At 43.0% G+C, this 19943-nt stretch overlaps 1 protein-coding gene and 1 long non-coding RNA gene across 6 annotated transcripts; one reads left to right on the top strand and one right to left on the bottom strand.

Annotated features, from left to right (window-relative positions):
• The first annotated feature begins 552 nt into the window (after positions 1–552).
• LOC116800374 lies at positions 553–3134 on the top strand. The gene is made up of 2 exons (XR_004361319.1): positions 553–787; positions 847–3134. It is a non-coding gene; the product is annotated as an uncharacterized LOC116800374 (long non-coding RNA).
• Positions 3135–3688: 554 nt separating this feature from the next.
• Positions 3689–19594, bottom strand: LOC116800372 (phospholipase D2). Of its 5 annotated transcripts, none has more exons than XM_032714925.1 (10): positions 19531–19594; positions 18889–18996; positions 8889–9495; positions 8283–8796; positions 7427–8203; positions 6120–7354; positions 5931–6056; positions 5305–5642; positions 4992–5236; positions 3689–4105 (listed from the first exon to the last, which is right to left on the bottom strand). In XM_032714925.1, the coding sequence occupies exons 3-10, from the start codon at positions 9386–9388 to the stop codon at positions 4004–4006; spliced, it is 3837 nt and encodes a 1278-aa protein (XP_032570816.1). In that variant the 5' UTR covers positions 9389–9495; positions 18889–18996; positions 19531–19594; the 3' UTR covers positions 3689–4003. The 5 variants fall into 5 exon arrangements, with proteins under 5 accessions (XP_032570816.1, XP_032570813.1, XP_032570814.1 ...); XM_032714922.1 differs by lacking the exons at positions 18889–18996; positions 19531–19594 and adding exons at positions 14865–15230; positions 15847–15946; XM_032714923.1 differs by lacking the exons at positions 18889–18996; positions 19531–19594 and adding exons at positions 14865–15183; positions 15847–15935.
• Between the last annotated feature and the right edge of the window lie 349 nt (positions 19595–19943).

The raw sequence follows: 19943 nt of genomic DNA, 5'->3' as shown, positions 1-19943 counted from the left end.
GAACGGGTCCTTGCGATCAGGGGGACTGCCCCCACTGATCTGTCCATTAATTACGGCCAACGGTTACCTAGGTGAGGCCCCAGCTATAGAAAGGGGTTCCCACGTGGGCCACGGATTTCCCCTGGCTTTTACAGTTGAAGGTTTGATCCGCCTCGACTGGACACCAGAGCCCCTGATTAGGCACCAGAACAGTGAAAGGATGATATTCGGTCTGTTCGCGAACTTTGCCCCTTTTCCCCTTTCTTAGCGAATGGTGCGCTCCCCAGGAACTAATATCAAAATTAAATTTTTAACGGTTTAGTTTTAAATTTAATTTTTGAATTGTGATATTCGGTCAGTTCGCGAACTTTGCGACTTTTCCCCTTTCTTAGCGAATGGTGCGCTCCCCAGGAACCAGTATCAGAATTAAATTTTAAACGGTTTAGTTTTAAATTTAATTTTTGAATTGCGCGCCCAACTGTCGCAACACAACACTGATCGCAGCTATGATCTGGCAACGCCTCCCTCTGCAGATCACCCACTGCGCCAAGTTGGCAGCGCTATCAGCTGTTCTATCCGCTGCGGGAAATCGCTAATTTGTATTTAGCTATTTACCTGCAACAGACATACATTCAACTCGCGTGATGGCTGCGCCAAGATATGTCACGTCTCCACCGTGTGGTTCCGCCAATTTGCCGCACACACCGGACGACTCAACTCCGAAAATTATGATTGTTTCGCGCAGCGTTAACATAATACGTCCGTCTGCACGGCGATGTAGACTTCGTCTCCCCAAAAAGTTCCTTGGGTATCACTTACAAAATGATTACTAATAAACTAAAAGCCGCTGAAGGATGTACTCCACAGGAACAGGCGAAGCGGCAAAAAGGACCAACAAAGCCCCTGGTATTAATGGCATCTGAGGCTGCTGCGAACGCTAAACCGGAAGTCATTGTGTTTTTGTGAATTTTGTGACAGTCTTTTTAAAGACTTGCGAAATTTCCAAGCCGGTTTTTGCATTTATTAGAATTAACCAGATACTGGAATTTCGTGCAGTGTCATTTGTGCTGTCTCAAGGAATTTGAAGTGATAAACAAGCAAGGAATATGAACACAAGGATGAGAAAAATAGCTTGAGCAAGCCCTGCAACAATTCGCACACAGATATTAAACGGCGCAACTTCATCAAATGATAGTTTACCGCCGCAAGATTGTTCCAATCAGTCAGAAAACTAAGAAGCAGGCTTCTCAGCCGCCATCTTATGTTGAAACACCCTCATTGTCTTCACTAATTAATAACCGATTTGCAGCCTTGGCTGAAGAAGCAGATCGAATCATGCAAGTAGACCTGCCTGAAAGTATTTGTGATGAAGATGAAGCAACTCCAGCTGCTCCCTACCTTTGTTGCTCATGGCAACACTGTCAATTCCAAAAAGGGTGAAAGCCTTACTCAAGGATTTATTCCGGCTGAGGCCATCAGAAGTAAAATTTCATACGCCGATGTTGTACGGCCCAAAGGTCCTCAATTTTTTCGATCACTTGCTACTCGCCACCACCACAGTGAATTAGACTCATCACAAGACTTAGGCCTTAGAAAAAGTTTCGGGCACTGGAAAGCGCCATCAGGGATATAAGCTCGAGAATGGAAAAAATGTTCAAGCTAATAGAGGAAACGGCGGAATCTAACAAGATAGAACTCTGAGAATCTTCAGCTTTTCCTAAGTATGCAAAATATTGATGTTATGCTTGCCACTGAAACACACGTTCGGGAAGGAAAACGCATCTTCCTACCTGGTTACTCCACCTACCACGCCATGCACCCCAGTGGAAACAGCAGAGGTGGAGCCACTGTCATAGTGCGCTCTTCCTTGAATCTTTGTCCCCAACCTCCAATCTCAACCAACGACCGGCAGGTAGCGAGTGTGCAGCTGCAGACTTCAGAGGGAACGGTTACTTTGGCATCGGTGTATCTCCCACCCAGCGAGTAGTTGATAAAAGCTTATATTGAGTGACAAATTGGTGACAAATTTATAGCAGGTGGAGACTACAATGCCAAAAATAATTGGTCGGGAAACTCAAGAGCCTGCGCTAGAGGCAAACTCATACAGGATGTAGTCGCAAACGGCCACTACCAATTTTTGGCAACTGGAGAGCCAACATTTTTCTCCTCCAACCCACAGGTAGCTCCATCTGGATTCGATATTTTTATAACCAAGGGCTACATGCCATGCCACTGAAGAAGTCTCTACGTTCCCGTTTCCCAGCTCCTGGTACTCATGTCGAGACTTTCAAGGTTCACCTGTCTGAACTAATCGACTTAAGCATGGAAATTCAAGGTAAAGAAGGTATTGACCACGCCATAAGCTTATTAATGGAAAAACTGAAAGAAGCAGGAGCACATGCTGCACCGAGTACTCCACGCAATACGCAAACCTTTGTTTAACCGCTCATACCTTCGGCAATAGTTGACCTTCTCCAATGACCCTAAGCATAAGGCGCCTAATGTGCGGAACTGGTTCCTTTACAACTGGTAAAGGACGTGATCGGTTTGCCGGCTTTAGGGCGTTAGAGGGGCGTGGCAAAAAGTTGTTTGGCAAATCAATAGAAATTTAAGCGACTAATAAAATTATGAAAAAAGTATGGCGTGCGTTTGTCCCTTACGTTTTATAACGACGGACAGCCATTTCTATTCAAGTTTTCAACACGACTCCCATTTTTGTAACGTCCTTTACAGGTTGGATTAGTGCCATTCTCTGATCATATTTTTTTCGATAGGATTTTCTTTCTTTAAAGTGTATATTAAAAGTTATTATACCCGTTAGTCGTAGACTAATAGGATATACTAAATTTGTTAAAAAGGATGGTAGAAGGATGGGTCGGCCGGAATCCGAAGGCCAAGATGGTTTTCTTCCATTTCTGACGGTTCGACGAAGCAGTGAGACAGAGGAGTTTTTTTTTATTTTACAGCGAAAAGGGAATGTTCAACTGGGTCTTGGAAATGAATAAACTCGAAGTCGCTTTACTTTAAGAGCCGGTCAAGAGGGAGAATGTAATGCAGCCCAATATTGAAGGGTTTTTAAGAAAAAATTGAATAATCCAGAAGAGTAAAATAAATCAAAAGTGGCGCAGCAGTGTCTACCCATTATTTTGTTTTTAATCTTTGTTAATCTTTGTGTTTGCATAAGCCTTTAATTCCACAGAAAGATCACCCGAAAGCGCTTTCGTCGGTGAATTATTCCCAAAAGTGGGTAAGTGAACATATTGACTGATTCATTTAATAAAAGGAAGCATGCAATATCGAAGTGAAATTAATTAATTCTAAACTAATTAATTCTTGAGGTGCCAAAATTGTCTCTTTCAACCGGCAAGCCTACATACTGGCCTACTGATAGTAGAAAAATACCAGACTTAATAGACTTCGTAACTTTGGAATCCCACAATCACACATGCGAATAATGGAAAGTTTTGATCTAATCTCAGACCATTCTCCAATAATAGTGACACACAGTACAGTAGCTCATATATTGAATAAACCATACAAAGTAATTTCTGCAAATACCGATATCGATGCGTTTAAAAGTTATCTGGAAACGGCTATCCGCCAGGATATCTCGCTGAAATCAGGAGATGAGATAGACCATGCTGTGGAGCTACTCACAAACAAGATCCATAAAGCAAGCTATATATGTACGAAGCTCAAAACTCTGTTGTAGTTCTTCATTTGCACTTCATATCACTTTAATAAACTTGTGTAAATCGGTCTAAAATACTGTTTAACATCATACAAAATAATAACAAAATTCTTAAAACTACTTGAGGACATAGACAAACAGTGTAAAATAAATTAACTATTGGTAAGGAATAGCTACATGTACTTGAAAGTATCTAGAGTTATCTACGGCTATTTATACACTATTTACAAAATGTATGACTTGACATTGACAGCGTTAAAAAAAGCGCATTTGGTGGGTGGTAAATGATAACAGGCTTTTAAGCTTTCTAAGATCTTAGAGACTTTTGGCAGACTATGTCCATACAGAGGTAGGGATTAGGCCCTCCTTACTAGTTCCAGGCGGCGTAAGGACCTCCTTGTTCAGAAATTCCAATGGCAGGTCGACCAAGTAACCCTGAAATCAAAAACATAATTCATTAGTACTATACATTAATAATAGTTTTTCTTTAGATAACAAAGACTATTTATCATTACTCGACTAGCGTGGATAAATATCATAACAGCTTAAGACATATTTTTATTCCCGTTACTCGGCTTACTACATTCGTTGAAAAGACATAAGGATACGTTTCCGACTATATAAAGATATTCTTGATCAAGATCAATAGCCTAGTCGATCTAGCCATGTCCGTCTGTCCAACTGTCCGTATGAACGTCGAGATCTCAGGAACTAAAAAAGCTAAAAGGTTGAGATTCAGCATACAGATTCTGGAGACAAAAACGCAGAGCCAGTTTGTATAGACGCCCACTCTAATGCCCACAAACCGCACAAAACTGCCACGCCCACATTTTTAAAAAAGTGTGTGATCTTTTTACATAACTTTATTAGTTGCTTAAATTTCTATAAATTTGTATAACGCCCTAAAGCCGCCAAAACGGTCACGCCCACAGTTTTGAACAATTTTTAAATTTTTTCCCATTTTATTTTTCAATATCTATCGATATCCCAGAAAAGTGATGAAATTTCTCGTTCACATTTGCACTAGCTGAGTAAGAGGTATCAGATAGTCGGGAAACTCATCTATATCATTCTCTCGTGTTTTAAATTCGAAATGCAATTAATAATATAATAAGAAATTATTCAACATAATATTTGGCTGTGCTATTTGTTAACAAAAAACTATACATGGTCCTTATAAATCTATAACGAAACGTTTTCTATTTACGGAAAATAATCAGATTTAAATAAAATGTCCTAAAAACTGAAAGTGGTAACTTTGTAAGCGACGGTACCACACGTAAGTGTAAACTAAAGTTAAATTAATTATTGGGAAGAGTACCTGAATGTCGTTGGCTCTGTTGGCAGCTAGCTCAGGGGCGGTTTTGGCAAGAGGAGGCTCCTCCTGGTATTTGCGAAGGCTGGCAAAGGTCTTTACAAAGTCAGTGGGGATGCACTTAAACACTTCGTCGTAAATCTCTGTGTTCTGCATTGAAATCCTACGCCATGTGCCGTGCCAAAACTTATCGCAAACAGGATCGTTAATGTCCAGGTCAGACCGACTGGAACCTTCGCTTTCCAGGAGCCCTGGTTGAATGGAAACATTGTAAGATATAAATTAAAGTTCATAAAGAAAATCAAAAGACATAACTGACCTAAGTGTTCTTTAAAAAGGTATTTTCGAAGGCGTCCGGCAAACACTCCGCTCGGATACTTCTTGCCATTCATGCGTCCGTCCTCAAACTCCTCGTCCATTAGAATAGCCGCTATCTCGGAGTCCCGCTTTCCGATCATAGACCGATCGTTAATGTTTGCCGAGCCGCAGATCACAACGCGATCGTCGGCTATCAAGAGCTTTGAGTGGACATATATCAACTCCGTTATGGGTGTGTTATTCAAAAAAGAATGGTTACGCAGGCTGTGGAATGAGATATAGTTTTGCGGATTGGCAATACCCGCCTCCTGCAGGCGGTTCAAAATTGCTGTGCGTCCCCTGCAAGTATAAAAGCAGAGTAAGTATGAGACCTTAAATAGAAACGCAGCTGATAGTCAAAGAACTCTACTAACGGAGTAGAAAGCTTTCTGACATTATGGATCATACATTTTTATTTATTAAAACTTCTCAAGCTATGATGTTATGGTTTTTAGATATAAGTTAACTGAAGGTTTATGAAGAGAAGAGTTCCTGGGATCGTGACATTCAACAAAATCTCGTGTTGTGCAATCAACTGCAATCAATGGTTTCGAAATGCATTTGATGTGCATGGTGGTGAGGCCTTACCTGGAAATGGATGCATAGTTCCAGTGTGTAATGGCTCTGACTGCTATCCCAGTACTGCCACCCACATCGCCCTCAAAGCCCGGTAGAAGCGGCATAATCACATAAACTCGGAAAGGCTTCCGTTCCCTAGAAGAGAAGAAGCTGTACATTAGATCTGCTAGAATCAGGATAAATATATTGGTTTCATACTTGTGCGCCCGAACAATACGTTTAAAAAGTGTTTCCCCGATTTGATTCCGCACATTGTTATGAGCGCCTGGCACACCCATGCCCAACTGCATCGTGATAAAAAATTGATTTTCGATGTACACGTAGTGCTGCGCCTTTGTGATCGTCTGGATGTAGGCATCGTGGATGCTTTGCTCCACAAGATCCGCCTCTATAAAGCCGCAGCTCCAGGCGGAGACGCTCCGAAGTAGCTGGCACGTGACCCGCTGCTGACGGTTTTGCTGAAGGTTAGGATTGAGCCTCACTTGGTGATAGCTTTTCGGCATCAGATAGGGAAACCTCGTGTTATCGCGTAGTTTCTCCAGCTTCATGGCATTCCAGCGCTGAATGAAGTGGCGTGCCACATCCCTAGCGGAAGTACCCACCACACACAGACCCACGTCGTGCCATGGCATCCGCGGTGTTGTTGTTCGATCTATGATATCCACGAACGGCGAGTTTAGGTTCATCCAGTCTTTAAGTATAAAGTTGGAGTAATCCTTGCCGAACCAGTACTTGGCCTGGCCGCAGAACTCACTGAGTATTTGTGTACTGCTAGTGGTAATCGCCACTTCCTGCCCACCTGAAGCCATGTTAAGGTTGACTTCGTGGTCCGTAGCATCCTCGGACTCGATAGTGTACACCTCGGCAGATTTTTCCTCCGTCTCAGTGGCTGTTAGACGGTGCATAAAGTCCTTGCCCATACGGGCGCCCTTCATCGCGTTGTTCTTCAGGCGATCGAGTACGTTCTTACGCTCCATTTCAGGGGTGTTGAGTTTCATCCCTTCTAAAGCGATTCCCGATTCTACGGGAGTTTCTCCCGGACTGGAAACGAGCGTAGACGGTATAAGCAGGCGATCGCCAGGCTTTAGAGTTTTCAACTCTATGCTAGTACTGGGCTCATCCGGGGGTGGGGACGGTGGCCTTTCCTTGGCGGAGGTATCGTAGTGAGCGTTTCGCGAGGACTTACGTGATCCGAAAGCTGAGTCCGTGTCGTCTTTGGTGAAGTACAAGCTTGGCGTTCGACGCGTGCTGCCAGAAAAAGACGCCGTAGATATGCTTCCCAGGTCCGTTAGCCGATGGAGGTGATCATCCCAACGTCCATAGCACAAATCAATACCTCCCATGAACGCATAGGTTTGGTCGATTACGACCATCTTTTCGTGATGTGCCCAAAGCAAAATACCTCCTCTAGCATGGTCCGGATGACGCATGACCTTTAAACAACATTTAATAAGTTAAGTCAGAACTTGAGAAAGCTTCATAAGTTATATGTTCTTCTAACTAACCTTGATGTTTTCGTGCTTGGCCAGCGTGGACTTGCTGTAGTAGCTGTTTATGCCAAGTGCCATTTCAACCTCCTTGTAGAGCAGCACGAAGACACGCACTCCCTGTTCGGCCTTGCGCAACAGGATCTTGTCCAATCGCCAGTAGTCTCCGTCGAGTGCGGGTCGCTTCATGTAAATCTCGGGACTGAGCCACCAGTCGGCAATATAGATCTCTTCGAGGGCTGCCTCTAAGCCGTCGGCCACGGCTGACATATACTGGGCGCCGTCTACATACCACGTGGCATGGGTGTTGGCGCGCATCGGAGCGAAGGACATGTGCGGATTGGGCAGGGTGAAGTCGCGCGCATACGAGTTGGCAGTGTTCTTGAGGTATTGCATCCACTCCTTACACTTACGACGTGTCCAGCACTTGAGCACAATGTGACGGTTGTTCGTCAGTACCTGCAAACCCTTGCGCATGCCCGTCTGATAGATACCCGTGGAGACGTCGAAGCCCTGGTCAAAGAGGATCACTGCCCGGATGCTGCCGTCTGTTGGACGGATGTAGCCGAAGCAGGTTTCTTTTACGAAAAACCATCGGTTCCGCCACGTGCCGCAAACTACGTCGGAGCAAAAGTAGTTGCAGCGCACACAGCAGTTCTTTTGAAAGCACCCGAAGAAATTGCATCCTGCTTGCCCGGGTCTCGTCGATCCAGTTCGCTTTAAAATCACGCCTTCCTTGCCCTTAATTCCCATTCCCGGAACGAAGGACACATTAGACACTTCAACGAAGTTTAGCTGTAGTAAATGAATTGAGATTCAATTAATTAGTTGAGCTGTAGTTGAGCATGTTTCCTTAAATTTTAATAATACTCACCGTTTCATGGTGAGATCGGTACAAGCTGATGTTCAGCAGGTTGTACAAGTAGTCCTCCAGCTGTTTTATTCGGACGCTCAGATTCTCCACGGTGACCAGACTCTCCGGTCGGTTTGGGAATCGCGGTAGCTTCCGTTTCTTCTTTTTTTTGCGCTTCTTTTGAATGCGCCGTGGTGTTAGGCCCGCCAGAATGGAGCTGTGATTGGGACTGATGATAGCCATGGCATTGTCGGCGTTACTGCCCGCGATTTTACTGTTTCTGCCTTCAGGCCTCAGCGGAGTGCTAGTTTGTTTGACCTTGGTGTGGGAAGGAAGGTCCTTTAGGGTGGACTCGTCAGCCATCTCTCTGGCTGTGGCCTTCAGCGTGGTACGCTTCTCCTTGTGGCTGCGACTGGGAAAAGGAATGTTGAGCGAGGTGCGGAAAAAGCTGAGCTGCTGGTGCAACGAGTTAAAGTGCTTGTATCGCCTCTTGATCGTCCACTTGAAGGGACCGTGGGTCAGCTCGATTGTGTACCTGTGTAAAAGAAAAAAGTAATGTAAGATTTACGTATATAGTATAACCTCTAACTCATCTTGCCAATATAAATATGATTGGATTTCACTCACAGATTGGGGTTAAGCAGATGTGTGGTTACGCTACGCTCCGTATCGACGATCCGAACATGAATCTCACGGCCCGGGATGAAGACCTTGCGCTGGAACGAGTTGAACTTGACGCTCGGTCCGTATATGCTAGTAAATGGTATTTCGTGTCTCAGGACTACACTGTTGTTTTCCTCGTCGTCAAACTCCTCCTCATCATCGTCCGTCTCCTTGCGCTCCACCAGCACCGGCTTGTCGCCCACGTTGGATAGAATGGTCACAGAATCAGGAAAAGCGAGGGTCTCATCGTACTCAGAATCGACCAGGGAGAACTGAAATTCCGGCAGGCAGCGGTTATGATGCTCGACGACCGCTTCGTCTGTGCAGTCCCGGAACACCCCCTCCCCCTCTTCATTGTTTGAGTTCTCCTCCGACGCGTCCTCCTCCCCGCTGCCAAGTTCTTCGTCCGAGTTGGTAAGGGCGTAGGGCGGCAAGGCGCCTCCAACGGTGCCGGCATCTGCCATCGCCTCGAACTGGGCAAAATAGTAGGAACTGTCTATATCATCGTAGCCTCTGTTAACGTAGCCGCCGTAGTGCGCCGGCCGGTACACATCGTCAGTGGGGTATTCAACTGCAAGATGACAGATTAAAGGATTGGGCATCAGAAAGACAATACAGATTTAACCTTAAACTAGAAGTATTGGCGAGTCCCATGACTATTACAATTATATATCTTACTATCTATATATTGAACCCATGACTCTTGGCAGCATGTGTTATTTGTGTAAAATCAAAAAGATTTGCAAATTTATAGTGTCCTCTGTGAACATAAAATGGATTTAATGGCTAGGTAACCTTTAGTTGTCAGTTTCCCATACATATTTTTAGTACATGTGTAAGTAATTTTCTGTGTAAGTTCTATTTCATGTTGGGTAAGCTTGGCACAACATTTGGAAACATTGGATAGCAAAAATTTGAAAATTTTTAAGCGAGCAAAACTTGAAATATACATACTTCTAGTCTAAAAATGAAATTTCAATTGCTTAATGTTCGAAAAGTCATGAATGTAAACGGCCTGTGATGTAACCATTAAATGGTAATAATTAGCGAGTGCTATCTCCCTTCGAAACAGAAGCTCGCTCAAGGTCACAGCTTACGACATGTGGTGTAGTTAAGTTTAATGCATTATAGTCGGCTGAACTTGACATAGGAACCCTGCTCGAACCTTGAAACCATTTAGAGCTAAATACACACGACGCACCTCTTCGCCAGTAAGTATAGCATTTTCCTTAGCTCAGTGCTCGTAAGCCTACTGGCTGCCATATACCTGTCCTAATCTCTACTGTTCTGTTTTCCCAAAATACTTGATGTTCAGAAATACAATACGCTTCTAGCTGATTGACATTTAGATAGCAAGCCCAAATAAAACGGCACAACAAATAGATTAGGCCGTACTGCACAGTAGGTAGTCCAACCAATGACGGTTAAGTGAGTTTATGGATGCGGCACGGCTTTGCAAAAGTGCACAGGTTCAGTTATCGACGATAGTAATAAACAGAATAAATCAGTACTTAGTCAAGTGCTTTGATTAGCAGACAATAACAGGTGTCCTGTCCTATTCACCTATAAACAGACTGACTTTATTTCCGTCCGCTGAGTACCGCGTATACAATTATTTAAAATTCATAGGGAGGGAAAAAGCGCAAAAATGGTATTTTTAAAATTAAGTTAATTTTTTTTTTCTTTAGCGTGCGTTTATTTATTTAAAATCTGTCCTAGTGGACAATAATTAAATGGTTTTGCGGGGGAACATTAGCTTAAGGGATACTATTGTACATGTATTTGTGGCGGGTTTTATATGTGTTGTCTATTGTTGTGGAAGATCGAGAGGGTGTCTCCTCATGAGACGTCTGCTTGTTTGGCTATTGTCTAACAGGTTGGTGGCGAGGTGGTTAGGGTGGTTTTCGAGCCTTTTCAGGTATCTCTCGCTGAGCCTGGAGATTTCATCAGCGACTTGTGGGATTCCAAGTTCCCTATGTATGGCGACATTCTCGTGGTAGGGATGCGCATTACAGGCAATTCTCAAGCACCTATTCTGGAACCGCTGTATACGCAGGCGATTCGTGTGGCTTGCCGTGCCCCATAGCTGTATCCCGTAGGTCCAGATGGGCTTGAGAATTGCCTTGTACACCAGGATTTTGTGGTTCTGCCTTAGCTTGGACCCTCTCCCAATAAGCCAATGCATCTGCCTCAGACGCGCATCGGCCTGTATGCGTTTGCTGACGATGTGGGGACGCCAAGTGAGCCTGCGGTCCAGGGTAAGTCCTAGGTACTTGGGTGCGGGTGCGTTGGGAATGATGACTCCGTTTAGCGTGACCGGTGGGCAGTCTCCTCTCCTTAGTGCAAATGTTGTTTGGGTAGATTTTTCCGCGTTCACTACGATGTTCCACCTGCTGAGCCAGGGATGTAGCGCGTCCATTTGCCTTTGGATTGTTTCGGAGGCTTCTCGTGGGTCGGATGAGGAGGCGAGGAAAGCCGTGTCATCTGCATAAGTCGCTATAGTTAGGTTCCTGGAGGGGATTATGGGAAGGTCTGCGGTGTAAAGGGTGTACAGTATTGGTCCGAGCACACTGCCTTGCGGAACTCCAGCTCTGATCAGTCTGGGTAGGCTTATTGCACTTCCGCATCTGACTTGGAATGCTCTTCCCTCAGTGTAGGATTTGAGGAGGGTAAAATGGGGGCTTGGGAGGTAGGATTTGAGTTTATGGAGGAGTCCAGGATGCCAAACTCTGTCGAATGCCTGCTTCACGTCGAGCATTACAGCGCAGCAGTATTTCTTTTGCTCGAATGCCTCGAGGATCCGTTCGACTAGCCGGTGGCATTGCTCTGGTGTTCCGTGGGAGCGCCTGAAGCCAAACTGGTGATCGGGGATCAAACCAGCCTCATCCAGTACTGGCAATACTCTGCGCAAAAATACTCTTTCGAGTATTTTGGAGAGGATTGCCAGCAAACTAATCGGACGATAGGAGGCGAGATTGGCTTCAGGCTTACCAGGCTTGAGGAGGACAATAACCTCTGCTCTTTTCCACTCTTCCGGGAAGTACCCTAGCCGGAAGCAGCTGTTGTAAATGCTGGCCAGCATTTGTGTGCAGCGGGATGGGAGCATTTTTAGGGCCGCCGCATCTATACGATCCAGGCCTGGAGATTTGTTGTTCTTCAGTAGAGCAATCTCCTGCGCAACTTCCTCAGGGTCGACTGGTTCCAACGGGGGACCGGGAGAGCTTGGGCTATTGAGAAACCGGGCTGTTTCAGCATGTTCTTCGGCAGTGCAGCAGTCGAACGGAGAGAAGGCGTTGTAAAGGTGTTCGGCGAAAGCTTCTGCTCTTTCAGCATCCGAAAGGCACCAGGATCCATCTGCTTTGCGCACTGCGGAAACCTTTTTGGCTGGTCGTTTAATGTGGCGGGTGACGTTCCACAGATTGTGGTCTGGGTCCCCGGGAGAGAGTTCCTCGAGGAATCTGAGGAAGGAGTCCTGGCGTAGGCTGGAGATCTTGTCCTTCAACTCCTTTGTGGCGTGATTGAGCGCTGTTTTGTCTCTTGGATTGCGCGTCAAGAACCAAACTCTCCTGAGACGCCTCTTCTCAGTCACGAGTGCCGCAATTTCCGGGGACCAGAGGTGGAGGTCCCTGCTAGGTGTTCTCGCAGTCTTTGGTGGCGGTGGGCTTGCGAATTCCGCAGCGTTTTGCATCTGCCTGGTGAGATTCCCGATAGCTTCATCAATGTTCCTGGGTGTGTTGAGGATGGGGTTCGGATTGACGGTGGAGAGCATCCAGGACGCGAACTTGGCGGCGTCGGTATATTTTCCAGTGAGCCTTCTGAGCGGGGTTTTCCTGAGGACTGGCGTGTTGATTAGCACGTTTATTGCACAGTGGTCTGACAGGAGATCAGCATTTGTTGTGCAGCTGATCTTCGCATGCCCTATGCCTTTCGACACAGCAAAGTCCAGTAGGTCTGGAGTCTTGAGGGGATTCGTTGGCCAGTGAGTGGGCTCGCCAGTGGAGTGGCAGTCCAGTCGGTGGCGTTGCAGGTACCCAAACAGAGTTTTCCCTTTGGGGTTGTTGGCGCGCGATCCCCACCAAGAATGTTTGGCGTTATAATCTCCAGCTGCTATGAAGCGGGGCCCAAAATGCTCGAAGAACTCACTGAGGTGAGATGCTGTTATGCGGTATCTGGGGGGAAAGTAGACCGCTCCAATGTCTAAATCTCCTTGCGGGCTGACAATCCTGATGACAGGACATTGTGCCCAGTCTTGCTGAAACGCGGGCAGCTCTAGGTATTGAATACCGCTCCTGATGAGGATGGCTGCTCCACCGCGTGCTCTGCCAATTAAGTTAATGACATCTGAAAATATTTGTTGAGATACTGTTTCAGAAGTTGTAATTTATCAAACAATGGAACGAGTCATAGCTTACGATTGTTCCTTATCACATGTGATAATTAAAATAAACTGGAACGCCGAGTGCAAAGAATTTGATAATGGCCGTCAATGATCAATGACATTGGGACACTTCCACGATACCCTATCTTAATAAGTGCCATCAAGTTTTATTACCACACTTTTCCATACACAGGCTAGCTTATGGGCAAGTTCAACTGGCAGGCATGCATTCTTGGTATTGAATTCGTTATTATATAGGTAGCGAAAATAACGAATGTTGGCTTATCACGAAGCTCTTTTTGCTATCAGCTTCAAGTTACCAAACAAAAACTTCTGGAGGCTCGAGTTTGTTGATGATTTGTTATAAAAGTGGAAAAATAGAAAATTTTAAATCCATCAAAAATGTATTTGATTAGACGAATCGTTAAAGAGAATTGTGGATATAGTTACACCTTGCACCTATTATTAAGTCATCGGCCGCCGTTTTCAGAAATTTAAGTCGGAATAATAAACGTAACAACCTATTCAATAAAATAACCATAATTTTTTAACACCTTTTCACTTTCAAAGCGATTTGCCGAACTCATTACCACATTGGTTTTGGCGACCAAATTAACTTTAAAACCTCTAAGCTGATAAAAACTTCACACTTTTATCGCTAACAGATAAGACGAATAGAAGTAACCCCATTTTGTTTCAAGAATATACAATTTTACGTAGAAAAAACTAAGCTCCAACCACAATAATACGTTCTTATGGTGGCGATTAAAACTGTGGTATCCCATGCTTCATATTGATAAGCCATTGGTGTGAAAATAACTAGTTCTAAATTGCCGAAAGAAATGTTGTTTAAACATTTTTGCTTTTTTCGCAGGAATGTTAATGCTTTCCATTGATAGTGCCTGACATTTAATGCCCGTTATCAAAATGTCCTCAGACCGAGGGCGTTCATTTTGAATCGCCTTTGTTTAGCGGGTTTTGTAAGTGGCCGGTCTGCTGAAAAGGTTATTAAACCCACCTGACCTACACACAATGGCAAAGAAATCGAAACTTCCTGTTGCAATGATCGAGCATGAGCACAAACGTAAATCAGGCTCAATATATTTATAACAATATCGGTAGGTATCGTTACTTGCAGCGCGTCATGCATTTTAAAATTGATTATGAATCATTAACTAATTCCACCGTTAGGCCGAGCCCAACACGCAATTTGTTGGGAGCAATAAGTGGGTAAAGGCTTATATAAACCAAAGGAAACGGGTTAATGTATTATTTAGGCAATGAAACCGTTATCAGTTCTTTGTTCCCTACACTTATTCGACTGCACACTCTTTGCTATAAATCGCGCCAAATTGAAACATTGTAAACTTGGTGCTGAATGATTTTTCACTTTCGCATACCATAAAACATACCGCCAACCAGTTCTAAATGTTGAAATATCTTAGCAAACTTGATCACTCTTATCTCATCTCTCGATGACGCAGATATTTCATTGCCGCTCTACGAGAGCCAAGTAATCTATGCACATGAATATATCTCTATCTTCTCTATCTAAAAATTACCCATGCTGGCCATCAGCTGTGAGATGCTGCGGCGATGACGTCGGACCTGCAAATGTGGCAAGTTGGCGCCCGATGCCGCCTGCCGGGGCAGCTGCAGTTGCTGGGCCTCGTGGTTCTTGCTGGTTTTGGTATCCAAGCTCGTGGCCATCATTGTTGTGTGCGCTTACGCGGGCTATTAAATGGGCTCTATTTATTTTTGGCAATCGGTTTTTGGCCTTATACATAGGAAGCTGTTGTTGTTGGCTCCAGTTTTTTGCATTTCTCAGTCGCATCGACAGTCCGCGTACGTTAACGATGTCCGTTCTGCGGCCTGCGGAGGCTGATTAAACCACAAATTGTAAATGCCCCGTTTGTGTGTATGATGTACTGATTGCCGTGGAGACAAGAAGAGGAAAAATTATACTTCGCGCCACGACAATAATCATTTAAATTAATTTTGTCTTTGAAGTTTCATTCAGTCACAGCGTGTATACTTTTCTTTTTTTATATCAGCTACACTTAAAGTCCCTTGCATTGAAAAATAATTAATTAAATTTTTATCATGGCATATCGTTATCTTTGCGTGAACACAAAAATCAAGTTTTGCAAATATAACTGAATGTTTCGCGTGCTCTTTATTCGTTGGTATTTGGCTTTTCGCGCTTCCAGCTCATTAAAGGTTTGCACAATGGCCAACTTAACATACGCACAAATTTTTTTGTTTTTCTGCTTTCGCATATTTTACTTTTTGCACTCGGCTACATGGCTTTGCGAGATGGAGCATTTCAACTTGTATCTTTGCATCTCACAGATCCATATCAAGTTGGAGTGCGTCTGAAAGATTGTCACGTTTGCGGGCGATATGCAGCATTTTGTTTACTTTCGAGCCACCGACTAACGGAAGTTGCAGAACCGAAAAAAGCGCGACGTCGCATTGAATTCGTCAAAGAGAGTAATGCCACGCTATGTGAAAAAAACCAAACTGAAGACACCTCACACTCACACTTTGAGCCCCCGGCTAAAAGCTCTCTTTACCGCCACGATCTGCGATCCACGAGAAACGTTGCGACAACTTGGCCGTCACTCCGGTTAATAATATTAACTAAACCTCGCGACGCAGCCAAAAGCTTAGGTCGCTGAGCTCAAAACGGTTAACGGGTAACGGTTACGGCGAGAGCGCCAATGCCGCCAGTTGGTAATGGAGAGGGAGTTTTCCAGAGCACAGCTGTGAACTTCAAAACAGCTGGCAAAGCTTTTCGTAATCCCCATAAGATATTGAAATGCGATAGCCCGAAAACCCTTCGACTGTTCGAAGGTGTCATGCTAAAAAAACTTATGGGCTCCTACGGCAAGGTCAGCCACAATCCACAAGAACAAGTTCTCTGCCGAGGCATTGGCACTGGCTCTGCAAGCTTTTCAAAGCTTTCTGCGCGCTTCACACACCTTTTGAAATCGGTGATCGAGTACGGGCCTATTGTCGGACCCGCAACAATGGTCGAGGAGTCGATGAGTCACAACGGCACTTTGGGTGTGCATGTAGCTCTACTTAGTATCTATTGCGGCTATCTTATCGGCAACACTAGACTTGGGCGCAATCGCTGTAATCAGAACTCATTATTTGTACGACCCCAATGAACTGCGCAGGCTAAATAAACCGAATTACAATTAGATTTCGATTAGATTGTCCCACGCGTGGCAACTAAATGTCTAACTTAAATTATTGACCCCCAGTTCGGAACTAGGCAAAAATAAAATCAAAAGTATGTTTTCCATATTTTGTCCCAGTTAGTGATTAATTTTATTATTCAAAAACCAGTCTTGACTCGGTAAAAACATTTGACGATCGCATCATACCAAATACCACACCAAAGTTCTGGTATCAACTTTTGTGACGAAAAATTATTTGGGACATTTAATAAAAATCCCCTTTCGTCCCAAAAAACAGCTGACTGCCATGAGCCTATCGAACAATAGCCTATCAATACAATACAATACAATATACTATAATAAAGGTACGTGTCAACGAAATGAATCCCTTATGACGAAGCGAAAATACTTCATTCTGAATATTTTCAAATTGCAGATAGCTGTTGAGAAGTTAGACTAAGCTTTCGAAGGGATAATGGTGCGTAGCGGTTTGGATAGGGCAGCTGACTTGTTCGATATTTTTTAAACAATTGAGAAGTTAAATAATTGTTATCTTCCATAAATCTAAGAAATATATTGTCTTAATATACATTTTCATTTTGTCATTAAAAGAAATTTTTAAGTAATTATGTTTTCGTTTTAAATTCATTTTGGTCATTGAATTTCGTATTGGGTCTGCTAATTTAGATGTTATGATAGCTTTTATTACTAGTGTAGTAAGTAAATAGTAATAATATGTAATACATATAGTAATACATTCCCATGAACTTCTTACACGTAAGATAGCATAATCTCGCCACGTATACATTTGTATACATTATAGTTAGAGTAACAGTATACATACATATGTATGTACATAATATTATCTTTTAAGATACGCATTAGGTTAACTTCAGAAGGAACTGGACGATTTCTAGTGATTTTAAGATTAATGAATTAACCAAAAAAAGGGCCTGTTTGTCACTTCCAATATATAACAGATAGAAAGTTGTCAAGCCCCTCTAACGCCCTTAAGCCGCACAAAACAGCCACATCCACACTTTACAAATTTTTTTTTGATAATTTTTCTTATTTTTATTACTCTTTTAAATTTCTATCGATTTACCAAAAAATTTTCGCCTTTAAAAAAATGTTTCAATTTTCGATATCCCAGAAAAATTAAGAAATTTCGAGTTCGCATTTCCACTAGCTGAGTAAAGGGTATCTGATAGTCGTGGAAATCGAATATAGCATTCTCTCTTATTATACACAAGGCTATACTAAATTCGTTGAAAAGTATGTAACAGACAGACGGTAGCGTTTCCGACCATATAAAGTATATGGTATATATTCTTGATCAGAATCAATAGACGAGTGGTTCTGGCCATGTCCGTCTGTCCGTATGATCGCCTCCATCCCAGGAACCATTGTAGTTAGAGAGTTGAGATTAGATATGAAGATTGTAGAGGCACGCCCACAACCGCCCAAAACTGACACACCTTTTGAAAATGTTTTGATAATTTTTCATTTATAAACTTTGTAGTCTTGCAAATTTCTATCGACAAACTTTTTTCTTGCGACACTTTTGATCGTTGTGGGAAACAACTTCCTAATTCTTAAGGTCTATGCGTTTGCTATTGGATTTTACTAATATCACCATTAGCTTTGTCACACTTGTGAAATATACATAGTGATAAGATAAGAAGTGTGGTATTATAATCCGCTCCTGTCATTAAAGACAGAGTATTGATTTTGCGGTTTATTTTCTAAGAAATTAGGGCCAAATCAGGGCCAAAACTGTAACGCAGGTTTGGCAGTTTGTCGGCGATACATTGGGTGTAGCAACATTTAGAAATAAGCATGCGAATGGGAGGGAAGTCCTTAGTATCTGTATGCTTAATATAAGCCTTTAAACCTTCATAGTTACGGATATCTCGAAGTTCAAATGAATAGACGGACGGACATTATCGACTCAATTAGATATATTGGTCGAAATTGCTTTGTGTTACATGTTAGATACTTTAAAAAGAATCTAGTATACCCTTTAACTGAGCTAGGGATCTAGGACTAAACAAAAATAAGTAGTAACATATGTTCATACGTATCGATAATATCACCTGACAACAGCCTTATCTAAAGGCATATTTATTCTGAAATTAATTAGCAACTGGTACCTGCTAGTCGAGGAGCTGTATGTTTAAATCTAATTATTAAAATCCGAAGCTTCATTGGAGAACATTAATGCAATAATGTAATATATTACCACGTTTCACACATTGAATCTACGCAAATTTTATCCAACTGCTTTTTTCCAAAGCAGGCCAACTATTTTATAAATATTGTTATAAAATACTTTATCAATTTAAATGAAGTTAGAAATGCACACTTCAATGTGTTATTATGAATTTAAAGCACTCACATGCTTGCGGCTACTGCTAAAATAATTTTAGCTTGTGATCCGATGCCAGAAGTTGCGGCCTAACTTCTCCGGCCTAAACTCCAAACTGTATTCAGTGAATCACTCGCACTGAAAGCAATGGGTATATATGTACATTTATACATATGTATTTCTTCGTTTAAATGCTTTCGTATGGCAGACTTAACACTTTGATAATTTATGAAATAAGATCAAATCAATTGAGGCGCCACATGAACACGTTTCGTGAGCACACAAGAAACAATTTAAAAATATTAAAAGGTTGGTCAATGGCACACACACTTCTATCGCGGCACTTTTATTATTGGTGTCGAGCGAGACCCCTTCTGGGCAAATCTTTGCTCAAATCTTTGCTTGTGACCGTTTTTGTTTGCGGAGAGAGCGCCGACCAGCGTCGCTATAAGTCAATTTCGAAACTGATCAAAACGCCAAACGAACGGGGAAATGAGACCGATCAGCAGAGATTTCTCGCTGGAAGACCGATGGAGAGGGAGAGAGGCGCAGAGAGAAAGTTTATTGAGCTTAGCACGCGTTCTTTCTTTCCACAGATCAGGCTAAACTGCATTTGATTTATGGTTCAATTAACAATTACTTTCAGCCTTTCCACTTAAATTTAAATATTACTTGATCAAACGTTTTCGTTCGCGTTCATCGTACTCCACTCCTAGCAAAACTCAATTGACTGACCAAACTGACTGACATTTTGAGCAGGAGCTTTTGCCTGGAAAGCTTAAGCGAGACAGCCCCAACACATACACGTACATGCATACACGTACGCTTCGATCAAACAGCTGATCCGAAAACTTTAATATGACGCTGTCAACTAAGCCGATGAAACTCAAAATTTGGCAGTAAGAAGTACACCGCAATAAGAACGCTTTAAAGAAATCTAGAAATTTAGGAAATAAAGCTAACTAGGGTGCATACTATTACGATGACCAATTAATCTAATATATTGGCAAGGATCTATGTTGAAACAGTCAATATGATTTGTATACCCCTTATTAGGGTAGGGTATATTAGATTTGTGAAAAAGT

This window comes from Drosophila sechellia, chromosome 2R (assembly GCF_004382195.2).
Source record: "Drosophila sechellia strain sech25 chromosome 2R, ASM438219v1, whole genome shotgun sequence".
NCBI classification, from domain to species: domain Eukaryota; kingdom Metazoa; phylum Arthropoda; class Insecta; order Diptera; family Drosophilidae; genus Drosophila; species Drosophila sechellia.
This window is presented reverse-complemented; position numbering and strand designations above follow the sequence as displayed.